We start from the raw sequence: 22,409 nt of genomic DNA on the forward strand, positions 1-22,409 counted from the left end.
ATCATTGTTATACTGATTAGTATGTTTTTTAAATAATGAAACATAGTTATATGTATACGTCACAAGCGCAGCCATCCTGAGTAGGTGTACTTACAAAAAGCTTACGAATTAGGCTGGGGATACTACGTTCCCAGTAGGATAACTGTTTGCCCGTCACACCAGTACTATTATACCTACATGTGTAAAAACCAACGTTAGCATAGCGTACGCCATTAAATCCAGAGGGCATGGTGACTTTGTGCAATTCATAGCAATAAGTTAAAAGTTATCCTTTATTATTTTTAACTCAAACTATAGCACATGCATATGTCGTCACATCAACCTATCGATCTATATCGCAATACCTATTTGATGTTGATTTATAAAATCAGACACTTGATATCACCTAATTGAGACCAGATACCTATTACTGATAACAAGCTAATATAGATTATATCACAAAGCAAGCTTATATTTACTAAGTTCTTACTGATATAAATATTTGTCAATCTCGAAAATGTTAAATTATAATGAGAGGTAGAAACTTACTCGGTTAGTTTAGAGCCTGTATGCAGTACTTATGTATTTATCTACTTATGAATCGTCATGTAAAATATAATAAGGCATAAATAACATGCTCCCGAAATCCAATCACTGTCAGCTCATATCACGATTCGTGATCAATAGCATTAGATCTCTCATACAAAGGTAAAAAAAGATTTTATTTGAGTATGTTGTTTATCTACAGGGTCGTCATCATCAGCCTATAGCAGTCCACTGCTGGAAAAAGGCCTCTCCCAAAGCACGCCACTGGATGGCATCTTTAGCTTTCCGCATCCAATCATAACCAGCCACCTTTCGCAAGTCGTTACCCCATCTAGCGGGAGGGCGTCCCACAATACGTTTGACAGGGTATATCATGTTAATAGGTACCTATTTTTTAGGACCATCATATTTAGACCATTACTATGATTATTTGCATAAGTGAGGTCTACATAATGTCCAACAGTAATATTTATCTGATTACGATTATTAAATTATGAACCTCCTGCGTTGAAAAAATCATATCTTTAACTCGTTGCTAGTTCGATAAAATCTTATCTTCAAGGAATCTGTCACTGATGACCACTAGCTATATAAAATATATGTACTTAGCTACCGTGCTACGTTTAATTTAAACATGATCCCAATCTTTAAAACGTGTAATTCGAATATTGATTAAATCATTATCGATTAATTACATAGATTAACCTGATGTTTACCTGCTTAAAAGGTACTTATGTAATTGGCAGATATTATACCTTATTAAATATGTATCTATTACATAGTAATAGTTTAGGTAAGTACATATCTATCAAGTGTGTACTAGGTGGTAAAGATGGATATTGGTCCATTGATATTTATAAAATACTTAAACACAAAGTAAGCTCTAGTAAATAAATATGAAATTAAGTATGCTTCAATTAATTTTATTAATCGTTGGTAGATTTAATATAAAGAAAATAGTAAGTATATTTTTGAATCGGAAACCATCGAAGACTAAGGAAACCGTTGACTACCTAGTACCCGACCTCCTGACGCCCTCACACTTGCACTTATTCAGCCCGCAATACATCTCACACTTCTCCACCTCATTTATCAGATAGACCGGGAAGTAGATGGCTAAAACTCTGTACACGTGTCGCGTATAGAGGTAGAGGTTCCTTGGAGCTCTTGCGCGGAGGCACAGTTTGAGGCAGATTCCTCCTCCGGAGTAGATCTTGAAGAACTGGCCTGCGAGAGGGAACAGCCAGGCGGGGAGGATCATGGAGTGTGGGCGGGTCTTCACCAAGGCGGTGGCTGGCATAGTTGGCTGGAAGAGTGGGTTTTTATGAAGTTTTAAGATCCTTTACAGCTGGTAAAATGGTAGGTATGCAGGTGAGTATAATGGTAGCCTCGTATCAGTATGGAGGAGATGCTATCGCATCTATTCTAGTGAATCCAATTCAATATGTGTTGTTCCAAATTTCGAATGCCTATGCCTAATCAGTTGTCCGTTCATCTAGTAAGCCAGGTGAGGTCAACGGTCCAGATCAGACTAGCCGTGACATCGGTCACGCGACGTGATCAGCAAGTGGCCATGGTATCACTATTACATCCAACCGTCTGTACTTATACCTAGTGGAAGTAGTATTTTCGAACCTTTATCACATACAAATTGGTATTTACATAGTATTTATGTTTACACCTAATAGCTATGTGATGCTGAATAATAAATAACTATGACATGAAGGTTCCTTCTACAACTTTATACTTCTGTACTTGTAACAAAGCGCCTAACAAATTTTCATGAGCAATCCTAAGCTATGTGAAAGCGTGGTCGACGGCAGACATATCATCTAGCTAACGAACTAGAGAAACACACAAAACTGCATCTGCCTACCATAAAGCCCCTACGAGCAATAGAAGCAGCAGGCCTTCCTAGGCGCGGCTGGCACCAGGGTGCTGGGATAAGTCTGCGTGGACACAGTCTTCTTCACGAAGGGGTTGTAAAGGAGGGCCTCCGGGACAGCAGTGCTCTTGAGCTCCATGTTGATGCGGGCGAACGCGTCCCCTTTCTCCTCCTCCTTACGTATTAGGATGTAGTACGGTCGGAATTCGTTGGATGCTTTCAACATTTTGCCCTTTTTTTGTGTAAAGTAAGGTTTGTAACTAAAGTAGTTTTTTATATTTTCTCACTGAAGAATTTTGTAGATTTTTGGGACTTTAGAAATTGCTTGATGTACTTATTCTCAGAATAATAACATTAATCACATGACTTAGTGTTTTTTTTCCTCAGTGCACATGACAACAACCATTGATAACCATAGTGGAAGTAATGGAAGTAGCCTAGTCTATGAATTCCTCTATAGTTTATTATTCTGACTTTCCCAAGACTTTCCTTCTTCATACAACCTCCATATACAACATACAACAAACATGTATTACTTCTTCTGAATACACTATAGACCAGCCTTTCTATAAGCTAATGTGGCCGGGGGGGCTGACTGTACCGTTCAAGGTCCAAGTACCGTCCAAGGTATATCTGAGCCCGAAACTGAAATGAGAATTTCAAAATTCGCGAAAAAAAAGAGTCATTCTCCATAGTACGTACGTTCATTCACGTAACCAACATAGTTTCTATGTTTTTTTCTCGCAAATTTTTAAATTCTGATTTCAGTTTCGGGCTTAGATATACCATGCTGCACATGTAGGTTTCGGCTTAGCATTCCCTTTCTGAAACATCCTGTATAAACATGGAAGTAGTACGTATGGATGGATGAATGTTTAAAGATTATCTCTTTGATATTTAGGTATGTAAGTATAAATAAGTACGAAGCTGAAAAAGGAAAAAATAAGAAGAAATAAGACCCCTCTAATGGGGACAATCGGACTCCCCGAAGCACATTACCTCTGCAACTGCATTACCATTACCCCGAAGCTCTTAAGGCCCACATTCAGTACCAATCCGGCGGATATGTCGCTGTGGCGACAAGTCTGCGGACTAATCAACGTGTGAATGGGTAGGTGGGTAGGTGGCGCGGCGCTCGTCGACTACCCAGCGAGCGCCGCGTGACAAATAGGTTATGTGCCTTGTGCAAGGTTCAATAAAGTTGACAATCGACTGGACTGCAACTCGGGACTCGTGTAGTGTGTGGGCGATGACGGATTTGTCCACGGAACGGTACGGCTCGGGGCTCGGGTGCGGTGCGTCAAGTGAAGGCGCTGCTTTAAAATCTGCTAGCTGAAGTGGCTGTGGGCCGGGCATAGGTACTATATGCCAAACCGATAACCGGTTAGGCGGTAAGTGGAGACCACGAACAGGGCAGCGCAGCGTTGGACGCCCTCCGTCCCGCTGGATCCAAGACCTACCTGGTCTACTCCTACTCTCACAGAGTACCTGGGTTAGCCAGGCCATAGAGGCCAGATGAGGATTATGAGAAAGGTCGAGGATGGAGTCACTCCTAGGGGAGGCGACTATTTCCATCAGTAGTGGACGATTACGCGTTGATGATGATGATGAATTGATGATGATGAGCAGTTAATGAAGACTTATTATGTATACCTATGGTTAAATGGTTATAAAGAGCTCTATGAACAACAACAATACCAATTAGTGTATTAGTTGGGTATTGTAATTCGTAGACTGAGATAAAAAAATAGAAGTACCTATGTTTTAAAATGCTGAATATTTTAACTAGCCTTTTTAATTAGTGTTTGCAGGATTTATTTATTTTATAGGCTGTTAATAATCGATTAACGAAGCAAAAGTGAATAGGCAGACTAAATAAACAACAAAAATATTGAATAAACATTTATTTATTCCCAAGGTGATATTTTATTATTTTATTTTTAAACATTGTGTAACATAGTTAGGTTTTTAAATTAACGTGCCATTAAACCTGAAGGGTTTGTCTTGACAAGTATTATGGTGACTAGATTTAACAAAAATAGATTTCCTTTAGATATTTTGCTAAATATAAATAGGTATACAAAATTTATACAATTACTTTGTAAAATATACCATGAGCCCTATGACAACTGTCAAAATTCGTATAGTGCCACAAACTTATCTGTTCCGGTGAGAGCGAACTAAATTGGTCCATATAATCTATGTCAATATGAAATTCATTAGTACAGTAAGTAATGAGGTATGGACCAATTTAGTTCGCTCTCACCGGAACAGATAAGTTTGTGGCACTATACATATTATTTGTCATTTGTTCGTTGTCTGTCAATCAAATGTCATAGGAGTCTTATTTTTATTATTATAAATAATTTATTGCACATAAAAACATTGTACAAAGGCGAACTCAATGCTAGTAGCATTCACTACCAGTTAACCTTTGGTGATGTCGAGAAAGTGGTTGGTAGTGCGATAGGCTGAGAGGAGAGAAGTTTAGTGTACATAATCGAATGCCGAATTTGCCTATGAAATGCTTATTTCACAAATATAGCCAATAGAAGTTTTGGCAGATACGAATAGCCAAGTGGGGCGATAGCATAAGATCATGTAATTGAATACTGCGTAAATTGACTGATGTTTCCGGTCTAATGCCCCGCAAACTTTTGCCTAAGTACCTATTTGTTAAAAATGAATTTTTATTTTTTTTATTTTTAAAAGAAAATTTGTTAAATACAAAAATACAAACTGAAATCGTTTTATAAGTCTTTCTATTTCCATTCTGAGGTTTCTATAGTAACTTAACTTAACACTAACTTACTAACAACTTAACACTAACTTACTTAACACTAAGTCTGTGACGGGCTTTATAGACACTGTGTTTAGCTTCCCAGTTCATACTTGGAATAAATTTTCTTGGAAACTAAGCTGAAAAGAATAAAAAACATATATTTAGATTATGTTCACTGGAATGAAATAGTAGGGTATGCGAGAGGATGCCCAAATTTAAAGAAGAGAAAGTGTAAGAAGTCGCGGTTTCATAGCGGAACAGATATTGGCTCTCATTCGTGAAGTTGTCTGTTCAAATCCTGCCATTTAAGTAGGTATAGGTACCTATGTCCTACGAATGAATTCTTTTGAAATAAATATTTAACTAGATTCTATTTATACCACATACCGTTTTCCTTCACCGTAAGAGGTGAAGGAAAACACCGTGATGAAACCTGCACATTGTGCTCATTCAAAATCGCCGATACGGTTCGCGACGTATCACGTAACAGTAGGTATACAAATGAATAGGGCATAGGGTAAAGCGGGTGGCTCGCTTGCAGTTACATGACTCCCCCTTCGGGGATTACAGTCGTGAGTCGTGAGCATTATGTACTTATGTAGAAAGTATACATATAAGAATGGCGGTACGAACCTTTCAGTGTTCAATATAGGGTGTGATCGTAGGCGGAAGAGTCCGAAGTATGCGGAAGAGTAGCTACAGCAGTCAGCGGTGGCTACAGCAGTCAGCGGTGGCTACAGCAGTCAGTGGAGCAACAGCGGTCAATGGAGCGGCGGGGCGGTTTCGTATGCGGGCGGCGGGGCGGGCGGTGGCGACTTAGGCGGCTTCCATAGCGGAAATAACTGCAAAAATAAGTAGGCGTTTTAAAATTGCAATTTGTTCATAAATACAATAAGATACGCTTCGAAATATTAAGGATACGAAAAACAATTAAATATTCTAATATGTTTTCAATAACAATACAGTTTAACAAATCTATGCATCTACGTACTTCGTGAGTAGGTATATACAGGGTGGCCCAAAGAGTGACGTCCAAAGGAAAATGTTTGATTCCTTAGGACAAGGGGTAGCCAAATCACCCCCATGTATGTTCAGCAATTTTTAGTAGTTTAGGAGTTATGATTTTTTTAACTAATTTTCTACGAAAATCGACCTCAGTGGATCAATTATGTTTTATTATTTTTTTGGATAACTTTTTTAAATTATTTTTTATTTTTGTGTCATCCTCTTAAGTTGTTCTTTTAACCATAAAAGTTTCAGCTTCCTAGCTGTAATGTAAGTTAGTTATTTTTATGTCGAAAGTTCAAATTATATCATCGAGCTAGACTGCTCTGAATTTTCAACTTGAAATTAAAAATTGAACGAGATATTCTCATGGTCCCTTATTAATTTTAAAAACTCCGCAAGGTTCCAAAATTACATTAAAATAAAAATAAACTATTGCTTAATGGGGTATTATTTGCAGAAAACCGCCTTCAAAGGTACTTGGGTGGAAATTACCTCATTAGTCAATTGTTTCAGAAAGTTAAAGATTCCTGTTATGTCATTACTAAGGACTAATTCAGTTAGAAAATGTATAAAATTAAAGGGAAAATAAAATTATTTACTATTATTTTTTATTAAAGTTACATTTTTGAATGTGAATTCTTAGTAAAATGTTTATGTCTGAGTTGTAAGATTTATGAGATAATTGTATTATTAATAATAAATAAATAAACTCAAATAATTCTTTTACAAATTTACTCACAATAAACTTTCAAAATGGCGACCTCCCACAGCAATACACTACCTACATCTACGCAAGAAATTTTCTTTAAGTCAAAAAAGTGACAAATGTAAAAAATATGACATCTGTCAAAAAGTTAAACATGTCAAAAAAGTAACTTTTCTCAAAAATGTGACATCTGTCAAAAAGTGACATCTGAATGAAACAGAGAAGCGTATAGGCGACTTAAAGAAAATTTCTTGCGTAGATGTAGGTTGTGTATTGCTGTGGGAGGTCGCCATTTTGAAAATTTATTGTGAGTAAATGTGTAAAATAATTATTTGAGTTTATTTACTTAGTATTAATAATACAATTATCTCATAAATCTTACAACTCAGACTTAAACATTTTACTAAGAATTTACATTCAAAAATGTAACTTAAATAAAAAAAATAGTAAATATTTTTTTTTTCTAACTGAATTAGTCCTTAGTAATGACATAACAAGAATCTTTCAACTTTCTGAAACAATTTACTAATTAGGTAATTTCCACCCAAGTACCTTTGAAGGCTGTTTTCTGCAAATAATACCCCATTAAGCAATAAATTATTTTTATTTTTATTTTATTTTGGAACCTTGCGGAGTTTTTAAAATTAATAAGGGGCCATGAGAATATCTATTTCAATTTTTAATTTCAAGTAGAAAATTCAGAGCAGTCTAGCTCGATGATATAATTTGAACTTTCGACATAAAAATAACTAACTTACATTACAGCTAGGAAGCTGAAACTTTTATGGTTAAAAGAACAACTTAAGAGGATGACACAAAAATAAAAAATAATTTAAAAAAAATATCCAAAAAAATAATAAAACATAATTGATCCACTGAGGTCGATTTTCGTAGAAAATTAGTTAAAAAAATCATAACTCCTGAACTACTAAAAATTGCTGAACATACATGGGGGTGATTTGGCTACCCCTTGACCTAAGGAATCAAACATTTTCCTCTGGACGTCACTCTTTGGGCAACCCTGTATATCTATGTTCCCGCGCGCTTCGCTTCGCCTTAAAAAGGTTTTTCCCGTGGGAATTCCGGGATAAAAAGTAGACTATGTTCTTCCCCAGGGTCTAGACCGTATGTATACCAAATTTCATTCAAATCCGTTCTGTAGGTTTGGCGTGAAAGAGTAACAGACAGACAGACAGACACAGTTACTTTCGCATTTATAATATTAGTTAGGATTCTACTTTCATTTCATTCGCGAGCAAAGTTCCAGTGAGAAACCTCTTAATCACTCCTAAACGGGAAAGACTAGCTTAATGACGCCGATGATAATGTCTGCAATATTGATGTACTACATACCCTATAACGGTTAACTGCGCATCAGAATACACTCACGGGCAATGAAATAGTTCCATTGAGAAAAGCACCAAATTACTCATAAACGGAAATGGGTAGCTTAACGACGCCTTCTGCAACATTGAAGTACATTTAACAGAGCATCAGGATATTACCAACTAATAACGTTAGTATTTTGTTCAAATTTTATATTAAATGTTTGAAAAAATTGAAGTTGTTTGGTGTCGGCCTTTTGTGAGTGATAATTTTTCATTGCCTGTGAGTGTATTTATTTATATGCAATATGCAAGGCCAACCAAAAACGTAAATATTGTGTTTAAAGTATTATTAAATGTACCTACTTACTAAAAATGTAAGCCATTTAGTGGCGAAAATTTTGTAAATCTAACTATTTCATTGCTCGCTAGTGTATTACGACAATTTGAGGGTAGTCAGAAAGGTACCTGCCTACATTACAGTACCGCATAGCGTTACGTTAGGCAAACGGCAATCCTACATAAATTATGGCTTGCATTATAATTTTAATGCAACCTTTAATACGTAAGTATACATCTAGGAAAAAAATTGGTAAAGTCAGTCATTTCATTTATAAGCAACAAATAATAAAATTGAGGGTAAGTATGAAATAATTACTCGGTATCGATCTGCGAATATAAAACACAAGTGCCTACTGTATTGGGTAAATAGGTTCGTTGGAATGACATGAATTATTGTAACAATTGTTAATAAACTACCTAATAATTAAGAAAAGTTTCAATTCTTACCTGTTGCTTCCAGCGCGCCTAGATGACGTTGATATAATATAAGTAGGTATGTGATGTTTCTGTATCTTTTTGATTAGTGCATTTATTATATAACAATTAATTAAATTACCTTTCCCTAGTAGGTATCCCAAGTGAAAGCCGCGCCGCCGCCGCAGCCGCTGCGCCGCCCGCCCGCCGCCGCGGTCAACCAGGGAAAGGGTGCTTTTCCACCAGAGATGTGCTATGCTACGATGCTATGGATGCGTTTGATATCCACCAATCATAATTATTGGTGCACATAGCTTAGCACTGGTGGAAACGGATTCAACTAAGATATGTTTTTTGTATGGAATGATGCGTGCTATGGATGTGTGCTATGGATGCGTGCTATGGATATGTGCTATGGACCATCGCGAGTGGTGTAGCTATGGCGCCGCCGCCCCCGTCGTTTCCCTACTATCGATACATAGCATAGCTCGAGATGCGCATCTTTCTCGCACAGCTACTTTGCGGCGGCGCATCTTCGTAGCGCATCTTCCTCGCACAGCTACCTAGCGTAGTATTGGTGGAAACGGCCACATATTTTCGTAGCGTAGATATCACATCTTCGCAGCATAGCTGCATAGCACATCTCTGGTGGAAAAGCACCCTAAGAAGGAAACGTGGCCAGCCTTGCCGGACGATGCCAAGCCACCCATCCCCACTTCAATAGTGATGGGACCATGGGACTGATGGTGGCACGCGGAAAGAGTTTTTAAGTCCATCTATAGTCATGAAAATAAAGATTTCGATTTTGCAGTCTATTTACCATTGTAAGTTATTTACTTAATTACTTAAAGATAAAAAATTTGGATACTTATTTGTAATGTCAATGAAGGTAGGTATTTACCTAATTTCTTTCGAACAGATTTGTGCTTAAGTACCTAAAGGTCTATAATCGACCAAACACAAGATAATTAGTTGGGATTAGAATCCATTTCCGATTTCATGACTTTATAGATGGACTGTAAGCTGTAAGGTGTTTCAAACCTGTTGATACAATAAAAAGTTTACATTGGAGGCTATTTCAGGCATTCGCAAATTTATTACAGAAACGACATTATGAAAAAAAAATCTCATCTCATCTGGCTGACGGGAATAGTAACGCAAAAAACAACAGTAGGTAGGTAGGTATCCAGCTACCAAGAATGCCTATATTCAGGGATATGTTCCGACATGTTCTATTGTTGAATAAATGGAGTCGTCCCGACAAATCCAACGGTCAACGGATATTAAAATAAGTATAAATAAAGGGTACTTAACAAATATTTTATTATATCTGGAACGTGACTGATAAAATGACTAGAACATTTTGTGCTTCGGACGGTACGTAAAACTGTTAAACCATAACAATATACGAATAACCATAACGGTTGCTGTTTTGGCACCATACCCAAGGGAACTGCCAACACGTCGCTATAACAAAAAATAACACACACAGACCAATTGAAAACCTCCTGCTTTTTTCAAAGTCAGTTAATAAAGATAAAAATCAAGTAAGTAACTACAGTCGTTTGCAATAGAAACCAACAATCATGTAAACAAATATGGCGGACTGACATTGACAGCGTATTGTTTATGCCCATAGTGATGTCATAGTGTTCTAATTAGATTAAGCCCCTGTTCCACAATGTCTGGTTAGTCGCTACCTGTCGGATAAAATACATGCTGTCACTGTCTAAAAAATAATAACAGAAAGTGACAGCATGTATTTTATCCGTCAGGTAGCCACTAACCAGACATTGTGGAACAGACCCTAAATATATAAGCCATAGACTATAAAATAAAACTGATTATATATAAAAAAAAGTGTTTATTAAAACAAATTTAAATCTTCGTCTTCGTCATCATCACTATCAGTACCCGTATCATGAAAATTCGAGCTAACGAATAGAATCGAATGCGAGTGCGACTACTGTCAACTTGACAGCACTTTCGAACACTTTTTACCTTTCGAATGAGTTTCGAAAAGAATGACCACAGAGTACATAATATTATTCTGACAATGACCTATGGAATGATAGCTGTCAAACTTTCGCAAATCTATACACCGCCATTTTGTTGTTGACAGGTTGACAGCACTTGCGAATAGACTATCGAATAGAATATGCTGCGGTTTTTCGTGATACGGGTACATAAGTGTCGCCGGTGACCGTAATTATAAATGGAACCACTATGTCATCGCTTGCCATGTCTAAAATGCCGTCGAGCTTTTTCATTTCTTCCTCTTCCTTTTTTCGTTTTGGTTAATTATATTAAGCTCTTGAATTTTTTTAAAATTGTATTCAAATAATATTAAATTAAAATAATTTATTAAATTAAAAATAAAAGATAACTTCAGATTACGAACAACACTAACTTTTCAATGACTTATAGAGTTCGATGAGTAAAAAACTAAGATGACAGCTTGTCAAATACTTCGAAATTTTTACGTTGCAAATGTTTTAACAAATTTAACTTATAAATACAAGTTAAATCGTGTTGAAGATAATGTGAAAACAATGGTGTGTTCGTTGTAATCAGACTATGTTCATAAATTGATCGAAAATGTATGTGATTACGGAGTAATCGTGACAATTTGGTTTGTTTACATGATTGCTGGTTTCCATTGCAAACCACTATAGGTAAGTACTTAATTATTTGAGGCTCGTGCGGACAACAACAAGCACTTATTAAACTATTGATGCAGGTTGCCCCATCACTAATTTCCTACACTGATGACGCTGCCTTTACCTACCCTCGTTCTTTACACATTGAACTTATTATTCATCGACACGACGGTAAAAAGAAAAATAATACTAACTTTTCTATAGAAAACAAAGTCCCTAAATAAAAATAGATTTAAAAAAAATAATTTCTTTGACAGATTTCCGAATAATGAAGATCAGAATAAAATATGGCTAGATGTTGTCCCGGTGACACAAAACATAACAAAAAATTCCATTGTAGGTATGTGGCCTTCACTACAAAACAGAAGACTTCTATACAGCAAACTCCCGACAGTTATTGAAAGCCGGCGCAATATCGATTCTGTCACTCCTGTCGACATCATAGTCACTCGCATCTCGCATCGCATAGAACAACGCGGACTCGGGTGTACCCTCGGGAAGCGTCATAGCGTCATAGCGATCTTTCTTGATACAAAAAAGTCTGCCAATTTTTGCGGGGGGAAATTATACGTTTACCTTGATTATGTCTCATGGGACATGTCATTATGAGTTTTAATTCCTAGCAATAAGGGATATGCGAAGAGACATTTAATTATGAACACAGTGTCGTCATTCTTTCTTGCCATGGATGTAACAATTATCGATAAGTGTGATCGATGAATTCGAGAACATGGGTTGGAAATACTTATTTGAAATTATGAATTAAACGTAGCATTTAATTATATAACAGAATATAACTTAACTATAACTAAAAACCAATAGATAAGTAACAAATAAATAACACACATAATATAGGATGTAGATGACATGCTTCCAAAAAAGGTAACCATATTTTGTGATTTACTGGTCAAACTAATCAACTTTTGCTCTACGACTAAAATGTTTTTGCTGCTCCATAGAACCTTGGTACGTTACGTGTTTTTTTTCTATGGGGAGTACAAATATCTCGACTTTCCTGAAGTCGATGAACAAAATGTCTCATGAGTCAACCTTTAAGGCTAACCTCACCACTTTAGCAATATTTTGTATAAATTCAAACAAACCTAAATAAATAAATAAATTGTAAGATCCTTTAACTATGACCTTTTTTGTCGATCAATACATATCTACTTACCGGTACATTACTATTGTATTTTTTTGACATTGGTTGCTAGGCAACGGCTAATAACAATAAACCATGACCAAATCTGTGATCAAATCCGGGATCCGGATATTCTATGAATTCAAGCTGTCATTGTAGTATGTAAACAAATCATTTTCTATGAAACGAACGCTTTGCCAACTAGATTGAGTCTAGGAGTCTAGTGAAAATTGAGACTGCAACTAGTTTTTATAAATCGGTGGGCCTTTCTGGCCTACCACCCCGGCAGAGAGGAACGTCTGCGTATTTCGTCTCCAGACCATTCATACTCAATGGTCACTAGTGTCTATTGAATAAAACAAAAAATACATAACTATTCTTTTCCTAAAGCCGCGTACACACCGGGCCAACGAACGCCAACGAACGTTTTGCGTTGGCCTTCGTTTCAGCAATCTGCCCTGTATTTATGTTAATATCCATCGTTGGGATAACCGTTGGCGTTCGTTGGGCGTTCGTTGGCCCGGTGTGTACGCAGCTTAAACCACTGCCGTGTAATTCCTGTTTTTTATATGTATATAAAGTTGTATGTAAATATGTATAAAAGTTGATTACGTTTTTTATTATTATTTTATTCCGTACGGTAGAATTACCGAATAATAAAAACTAATTCAATAAATAAATGTCTTTTATTTGAATTTGTCATGATCATGATCTACTATATAAACTATCGCCGTCCTTGACAATCGCAAAATAATTTACATTTGCTATCTAAGCACCCCGCTTCTATGCAACTCCGAAGTGTGACGAGATTTTGACGACGTACGGTAGCGATTGTTTAGTAGAATTATCCATAAATTACCTTACCGACCTTAGGCGGGTGGCGGGTAGTGGTTGGATGAAGAAGGTCGAGGACCGAGTGTTGTGGCGCTCCTTGGGAGAGGCCTATGTCCAGCAGTGGATGATTATTGGCTGATGATGATGATGATGATCCATAAATTATCTAGGTACCTACCTGTCCTACCTATATAGCAATTTTTTTTTTGGTCCCAATTTTTGATCACAATAATATATTATTAGTTACAACAAGTCCCCAAAGTCCCACGTAACACAAATTTTTTGGTCACCTTATTAGAAAGGGACAAACGGCCTCTTTACTACACCTCCTGCTCGGCTCGCTTTTGGGTTCCGAGTACTCAGTCCTGCTATATATACAAAGTCCTTGGTACCGTCTCACCCATAGACTTTGGTAGTTGGGTAGTATATAGTATATACTAAGTCTATGGTCTCACCCATATTAATAGGTTTTAGCTTAAGTTTAGGATAGATCATTTTTCATTTTCATCAGATGTTGCTTACAAGCACAAATAAAATAATACATTGATCACACATATATTCCATTTAATAATAAAATTTGGATAAGTAGTTCATAATTTCATATGTTGTACGGCTAACTACGATTTCAGACTGCAATTGGGACATCTCTTTCTTGCTTCCGAACTAGATTTAAACAATTCCTGCATTTGCCTCAAGAAAGCCTTCTTGTTCACTTCATCTTTGAGCTCCTCTTTGTCTTGGAGTTGCTTCAGCACATCATATACTTTAGAAGACACAACAAGTGGCTTTCGAATGGCAGGATCCTCGTTTGGAATGGCAGATCTACGGTTCCAACTGGTTTTTTGCTCCTGTTTTCATGAGACAGATAATAATAATATTAAGTACCTCTTTATCTTTATTGGCACATAATGTCAGGTGGTAGAGGTGACATGCACAGACCCTGGGGGTGGTATTCGCAGGCAAGGGTAGTGGAAAGATATTAATGGCAGTTTATAATTGGTACTCAGTATATTATCGTAGATTAGATTGGAATAAGAAAGAGCTGGAATAGACGAACCCAAATAACGGTGATTCGTCCACTAAGTATTACCTATTAGATATTTTGTATAAGAATGAATAGATGCCTAGACAAATATACTAAGGAATTAAGTTACAGATAAATATCTGTAGTGATAGAGTAGAAAGTAATCGTATTGCGCAATCGTCAGGTCTAGTGGTACCCCCCATTATTGGTACCGTTAATAAGTTTGTACATAACCCTCTTGTTAGGACCGGGTACTTTCATGAACGGTTTCATGGGTCCCATTGGGGCGCGACAGTTGGAACACTGGAACAAAGGAAAATTACGTGGAAACAAATGAAATCCGAAAAGTGTTGTAAATAGGGATTTTTTCCGTGCGGTTTTCTTCAAATCATATTGTTAATTTTGCTAACTGTGCTAGATGATATCTCCCTTTTTAGATTAAAGACTAGTAGTTATATAACTTTCGTTAACTTAAACATAAAAATAAATAATAAAATATAACTTACCATGAATATGATATCTTATTCCTTCAGTTGACCGCCTATAACCTACCCTAATCATCCTCATAGCCTAAACTAACTCTATATAAGTATCTACTAGGGTTTCTGCTCGAGAAGATTCGAGAAATTTGGCTTGGTTCGAGACGAGATTTTTTTTCTAATACTATTTTCTTTGTTATTAACTTGACAAAGTAAAAAAAATGAGATTTTGTGTTTTTTTTTTAAATTAAGGTATTTTTCTAAAGGTCTTCTTGGAAAGGCTCGAGAATCGAGAAGACTCGAGAATTTGGGCTCGAGAATTCTCGAAGCTCGAGAACGAAAACAGGTCGAGAAATCAGAAACCCTAGTACCTACCTACTTGTATGTAATTAAATGGATCTTCTTATGTAGGTAGGCTATAATTATGTGTCCTAAACGTTGTTATGGGTGTAGTGTAGAAGTAAGGTGTTTTTTTTATCGTGTATATCTGGCAGCGGCTCTGGGTTTGTACCTGGCCGAGGTAGGAATTCAGGCTTTCCCCATAGAACCCTAGGTAGGGTGCAAAAATATATAGTTAATTACCTCATGAAATCGAGGGTATATTCAACAGTGACTGTAACAACCTAACGGATTTTATGTAGGTACTTAGTTCTATTCTAATATTATGCACCTATCACATTAAAAAGTTGAGTGAAGTAGGGGTGTTTTTTTTATTATAATACCGGATTGAGTCTACCGCGGATTAACCGTTCCAGCATACTGCAGGGGGCCTTTAAACAAATAAAACATAACAAATGTAGTATTTCAGTAATATCTGAACCTTATAAGTAACAACTAAGTACTTGTGCCGCGTCATACTTCATAATGCCTACCGTAAGTACAGTAAATTGATAATGTTTGTGGGAGCGAGAGTAACGTCAGAATGTAGAATTTGAGATATTAACAAGTAGGTGACCTAAGTATACCTACCTACAGTAAAATGTTTATGGTAGCGGGATTAATGCTAAAATTAAAATGTTGCATTTGCATTCCGCACGAAATTAGTAATGTAGTAATAATAGTACAATAGTGATTAAAATATACTTACAGCGTTAACGACGTAAAATGTGACGAATAAAATCGTCAAAATAAATAAAAAGTTTCGAAATGGTGTCATTTTGAAAAACAAATCGATGGATTCTGGCCAACTTTATAGGATAAAAGCAATAAAGACTTTATAGGGGCTTTTATTATTTTCGATAAGAAACTTTTATGTTGTGGTGTGGCAATAGTAATACTGAACAAGTTTATTATTGTGATACTGATGTTAGTAACGTACAGCTTGGGTCAAAGAAACCCAACCCCTTTCAGTGTGACATGAGACCTAATGTACCCTGTGTTGCGAAGCGGGACTGTATACGCTTGAATTATACGCTGATTATGTATTTTACTGCACTTTTATTAATTATTAGATGATTAACAATGCACACACGTAGGTAGGTGGGTAGAGAGAGAGAGAAAGTATTGCCAGACGACAAAATAACAATATTAAAAATATACACTGTGTTGGTGTTGCCAACATGCTGCCGCCTACAATAATTTACTAACAAATAGTTAACGAAATACAATTTTAAAAATCTGTACCTACTACTTACAGTTAGGTTACACTTAAGTTACAATAGAGACATTGACTTATTGGTATGTACGGTCTATACATAAGACACTAAACACATTAAATTATTACACATAAGGAAAACACACATTAAGTACATAGTAAAAATAACAATTATACATCTAAAGGAAGAGCACACACTTTTAATATGGATCGAGTATGGGTTTTTCCATTAGCAGTTCTTACTTCTACGGCCCTAACGTGGCCGTCATGACCAGGGTATGTGTTTACCACTCTAGCCATTGGCCAGAACATGGAGGGAACATTATCCTCCTTTAAAATTACCAATGTACCTATCTTAATATTAGGAGCAACATTTAACCACTTAGGTCTATTTTGTAACACATTGAGATATTGTTTGTGCCACATTTTCCAGAATGATTGCTTTATTTGCGTACATAACTGCCAAAATTTTAACCTGTTTTGTGGAACATCTGTTACATCATTTTCTGGGTACATTGTGAGGGCATTTCCTATCAAAAAATGACCTGGGGTCAGATAACTATAGTCATTTACATCACTTGAAGACATTGGTAGCAAAGGTCTAGAATTAAGTACACATTCTATCTCTACTAACACAGTATTCAACTGTTCATAGGTTAGTTGGTGACTCTGTACTACTCTTCGCAAATGGTATTTAGTACTCTTTACAGCACCCTCCCAAAGACCTCCGAACGTCGGTGAGCGACTGGGAATAAAATGAAAGTCAATCCCTTTTTCAGCTGTAAATTGCATAACTTTACTTTGGTGGTCTTTGGAAGAGAACAACTTATAAAGTTCAACCAACTGGTTCCTTGCCCCCTTGAAAGTGCTAGCATTGTCAGAGTAGATTTCTTTCGGCAGGCCTCTTCTTGATATTAGTCTACGTAGGCACGCGAGATAGGTATCGGTTGTGAGATCTGAGGCTAGCTCTAGATGTATTGCCTTAGTGGCAAAACAAACAAACACACAAATGTAGCCTTTACCTATGACTGATCGTCTCACGCGCGAGAGCTTTACATTTATAGGTCCTGCGAAATCTACTCCAACTTTCTCGAAGGGACGGCTCAAAGCAGTCACCCTGCCGGCCGGCAAGGAACCCATCAGCTGCTTGGAAGCTGTGGCCTTCTGCCTGAAACATTTAATACATTTATTTGTAATTTTCTTAACATACAATAAGCCGTTAGTAATCCAGTATTTCTGGTTTATATTTGACAATAACAGCCTAGGTCCGGCGTGTAGTAAGCGTTCGTGTTCTGATCTTACCAAACACTCTGTGACGTACGATTCTCTAGGTAATATAGCCTGATGTTTTTGTGCGTACGGTATACTAGCGTGGTGTAACCTGCCGCCTACACGCAGAATACCTAGGTTGTCTAGAAACGGATGCAAACTTAATAACGAGCCTTTGACGCATTCATTTTTCTTTAAACTTTCAATTTCATCCTTAAAATATAACTCTTGTTCATACTTAATGAGCAACATTAGCGCAGAGTTTAATTCTGTACTCGACAAAAAATTATGCGAGACCCTACTGCCTTTTAAATTATTAATAAATCTTAACACATAGGCTAAGACACGTACCATTTTTTGGATGCTGGAATATTTGTGTATACCTTGCAATATGTCGGTCACTGGACGAGCCGCAGACCCTACGTTGGAGGAGATCGCTGCGCTGGCTCTGCTCTCAGGTAATTCTGCAGGTAACTCTATATTTTCATCAAACTTGTACTTACTGTCATGCATAAATCGAGGCCCATGCCACCACATATCGCAGCCACTAAGCTCGTGTGGACTGACGCCCCTGCTTATATAATCGGCGGGGTTCTCCTTGGTGTTGACATACAGCCATTGACAGTCAGCAGTATTGTTAGTTATAGCTTTCACTCTGTTCGCCACATAAGCCGTCAACTTCATCACTTCAGTCCGTAACCAAGCCAACACGATTTGGGAATCAGTAAACAAGTAAATTCTACTTATCTTTAGTTTCAATTTAAGCGTGTTTGTAACCTTAGCAATCAACACAGACAAGAGTAGCGCAGCGTTTAATTCTAAGCGTGGCACGGTTAGGTTTTTATTCTGGAGAGGATTTATGCGGGATTTCGAGCAGAGTAAATGCATATGTACTTTACCTTCATTGTCGGTGACGCGCAGATACACACAGCAGCCGTATGCAGTCGAACTGGATGCATCAGAGAAGCCTATGAGTTCAACTGTATCTGAATCAGAGAACTGTACATTTCTATTTATATAAATCGGATCCATTTTAGCAAGACTAGATAAAAATTCTGTCCACTCTGATTTAATGTTATCGTCAGGCGTGGAATCCCAGTCTGATTTGCTGGACCATAATTTCTGCATTATAGACTTAGCCTGTACAACTATAGGTCCTACAAAACCCATCGGGTCATAGAATTTTCCTATGTACGCCAATATTTCACGTTTCGTAATATTATCTGCATCGCATGATTCTGGACTTACTATCTTAAACTTGTCCTGATGCACAATCAACTGTAAACCTAAGGTTTTTATACTACAGTTGTCATTCTGAAATTCTAACTCGTCAAAATGCCGTTCAGTTGAGGGAATATCTTCTAATATTCTACTGTCATTTGCTGACCATTTATGTAACTTGAAACTGCCTTTTTTCAGTAACTGCTGAAGCTGTGATTTTGCTTCTACTATCAAGTCTAAATCACTATTTGAGAACAGTACATCATCTACATACGTGCAGTTGTTTAAAATGAACGAAGCCAAGGGCAGTTCGCGCTCATTATGCATAGCAAGCTCTTTTAAACACCGCGTGGCTAGATAACTAGAACTCTTCAGCCCGTAGCTTACTCGATCCAGCCTAATGCACTTGATGGTCTCGTCGGGTATAGTTACCGAAACGGAACAAGAGCAGTATGTCGAAAAGATCTCTCTGTACGGTCGGTCCGTTTAGCAGTAAATCGTTAAGCGATACCTTCTTATTTGTTTTCATTGAGGCGTCGAAAACAGTACGCAACTTAGTGGTCTTACTGTCAGGCTTGAGTACCGCATGATGCGGCAGAAAGTACACTGCGTCCTTACTAAGCTGGTAGCTCTCAATGTCTACGAAGTGCCCGTGATTTAAGTTTATGTAATCGTGTATAAACTTCTGATACTCTATGAAAAGGTTGGGATCTTTATGCAATTTCTTTTCGAGGTTTAAAAACCTTTTTAACGCGAAATGAAATGAATCTCCGAGAGCATCGTTTACATCTTCTAATGGCAGTTTCAAGGGCAAAGCAACCTCAAAACAATCATCCTTCAACTGAACAGTCTTTTGAAATACATACTCGCAGAGCTCTTGCTCTGAAGACTTTTCATTATAAATTTCTGGAACGGACTCACTCTTCCAAAAATTCGTTAAATTTTCATTAATATCTGACTCACATGTGCATTTAAAAACTGCTACCTTATTGCAGACTTGTGTAGGCAGGCTTCCCCCGATTACATAGCCGAACTGCGTGTTGATGAGCTGTGGATGCCGGGCACCTGGCGCCGAGGGCTGCGCTCCCCTAGGCGGCGCTGCAGACTCGTAGATCGTCGACTCCGGTGGCAGCATAGCCTGGAAAAAACAGTCCGCTCCCATGAGTAAATCGATTTGACTGGGGATATTAAAGTCTTTATCTGCCAGCCTCACATATGGTGGTATCACAAAGTCTGAGATATCAAATTTTCTCTGTGGCAGCTCACATGTGATCCTTTCGACTACATGACAAGTAGTCGATAATTTAAATGGATTGACTAAGGAGTGTATATCGACTGGCACACAGCGCTTCACGCTGGCTTGAGTGTTGACAATCCCTACTATATTAATATTACTCTGCAGGGGCTTTAAATCTAGCAGCTGAACGGCTCTTTCAGAAATGAAAGAGAGCTGCGAGCCACTGTCTAGTAGGGCTTTGAAAGACATCTCTGTGCCATCTCGAGCGAGAAGCTTTACTTGTGCTGTGGGCAAAAGTACACTATTAGTGGTCATTTTTTTATTTGCCGCCAATGAGGCGGGTGACGCAGCGGCCTGCGGTCCCTCCACTTTATCATTATCGCAGTGTAGCAGAGTGTGATGTTTCTGTTTGCACTCTGCACACCTAAAGTGGAACCTGCATTTTCCTGAATGCGTACCTAAACATACATTGCATATTCCCTTTTCCTCTGCAAACTGTACCCTTTTAGTGGCAGGCATTAACTGGAAGCTCTTACATAGATATAACTTATGGTTTGACTTACATAGTAAGCATGATGCCTCCTGCGCTGCAGTGTACGCTACCGGTTTGCCCGTGGATGCTGGACGCTGCTCCTTGTGCTGCCGATGGCTGGTGTGTCGTGGTGGTTGTGACTGGCCACAAGCCGGCCCCACATTTTCCAATGCCAGTGCTTGCTTGTCAATAAACTTGAGCAGGTCCTCCACGGTAGGGTCCATGGTGGTGTCTCTCTCCATTTGGTAGGCTCTCGATGTTAGGAGATCTAATTTGCGGCAAAGTATAAGAAAGAAAGAAAGAAAGAAAGAATTTATATATTTATAGCATCCCAATATTTAATGTTAGGATCTAAATTTGTTAGAGCAGCAATCTCCTGCCTAACATTTGAACTAAACTCCCTGAGACCTGTCTCTGTCGACTTTGTTAGAGGCCTCAGATCCAACAGTGTGCTAATGTGCTCATTAATTATCCTAAATCTATTGTTATATCTATCATCTAACAATTCTAGTGCTTTTTTATAACTTTCGTGCGTCAAAGGTAAGTTTTTGATTAGTTGCAGGGGCTCATCCCTGAGATATGCACGCAAATAATACAATTTTTGTACATAGTCTATTGACTCATTGTCATTTATCACTGAGTTGAACAAGTTAATGAATGGTATATACTCAGTAAACTTACCACTAAATATAGGTACATTGATAGGTGGTAGTTTTAATTTGGAAATTGGAGCAGATGGAGCTGAAGGCTTTGGTTCCTGGCTATTGCGTTTGTTACATTCTGCATCAAGTGTGGCTAAGATGTGGAAAAACCTTTCCTCCACGACTGAAACGTCTTCATCGTCCTTCTCGTCAAGTTGTAAAATATCGACATTGCACTTTTCATAGCTCGAAAACGATTCCAAAGCACGGTTCTTTTTGACGAGTAGAGCTTCGGTTGTGGAGTTTGCCACATCTTCGTCACTGCTAACAAAGTTATAAAGCCTAATCTCTTATCTTTAATCTCACGGAATTCTGACAGTTATCAATTTTTGACATGTCAGAGATCACAAACCTTTTTTGGCTGGGTACTTTTTTCAATACGAGTTCAATACGATCAGTTGTATCCGGACAATTTTCTATATTATATTTTTAAATATTTAGAATGATGGTCTTTACGTTAGGCGCAAAAGAACCACGACGACGCTTCTTTCTGGGAGAGAGAAAGTCTGACTCTTGTGCTCTGTCAGATGAGGCGGCTTCCTGGGAAGGGCCAGGTTGTGGCTCCATAACGTTTATAAAAATCAACAAACTATCACAACGCGAAAGGTCAACGATAAGAAACCGGCCAAGTGCCAGTTGGACTCGCGCACTGAGGGTTCCGTACAAGTCTACTTACCTGAAATATTTTTCCTTTTAATTTCATCATTATGTACATCTATATGAAATATTA

At 37.6% G+C, this 22,409-nt stretch overlaps 1 protein-coding gene and 2 long non-coding RNA genes across 3 annotated transcripts; all 3 read right to left on the bottom strand.

The window, feature by feature from the left end:
* Positions 1-1,432: 1,432 nt before the first annotated feature.
* Positions 1,433-2,791, bottom strand: LOC125491234. Its single transcript, XR_007268199.1, has 2 exons — positions 2,402-2,791; positions 1,433-1,831 (listed from the first exon to the last, which is right to left on the bottom strand). It is a non-coding gene; the product is annotated as an uncharacterized LOC125491234 (long non-coding RNA).
* A 2,048-nt stretch (positions 2,792-4,839) lies between these two features.
* LOC125491262 lies at positions 4,840-9,152 on the bottom strand. The gene is made up of 3 exons (XR_007268208.1): positions 9,021-9,152; positions 5,826-6,034; positions 4,840-5,329 (listed from the first exon to the last, which is right to left on the bottom strand). It is a non-coding gene; the product is annotated as an uncharacterized LOC125491262 (long non-coding RNA).
* Positions 9,153-14,832: 5,680 nt separating this feature from the next.
* Positions 14,833-21,106, bottom strand: LOC125491313. The gene is made up of 4 exons (XM_048632942.1): positions 21,010-21,106; positions 20,195-20,347; positions 17,761-18,937; positions 14,833-14,949 (listed from the first exon to the last, which is right to left on the bottom strand). The coding sequence occupies exons 3-4, from the start codon at positions 18,874-18,876 to the stop codon at positions 14,833-14,835; spliced, it is 1,233 nt and encodes a 410-aa protein (XP_048488899.1). The 5' UTR covers positions 18,877-18,937; positions 20,195-20,347; positions 21,010-21,106.
* Between the last annotated feature and the right edge of the window lie 1,303 nt (positions 21,107-22,409).

This window comes from Plutella xylostella, chromosome Z, assembly GCF_932276165.1.
Source record: "Plutella xylostella chromosome Z, ilPluXylo3.1, whole genome shotgun sequence".
In the NCBI taxonomy this organism is placed as follows: domain Eukaryota; kingdom Metazoa; phylum Arthropoda; class Insecta; order Lepidoptera; family Plutellidae; genus Plutella; species Plutella xylostella.

Coding starts and splice junctions, on each gene's coding strand:
- LOC125491313 (XM_048632942.1), bottom strand. CDS start 18,876: ATGCATTTACTCTGCTCGAAATCCCGCATAAATCCTCTCCAGAATAAA. Junction 14,950..17,760: donor TAAATGTAAAGCTCTCGCGC/GTGAGACGATCA, acceptor CCTTTGTTCCAG/TGTTCCAACTGTCGCGCCCC.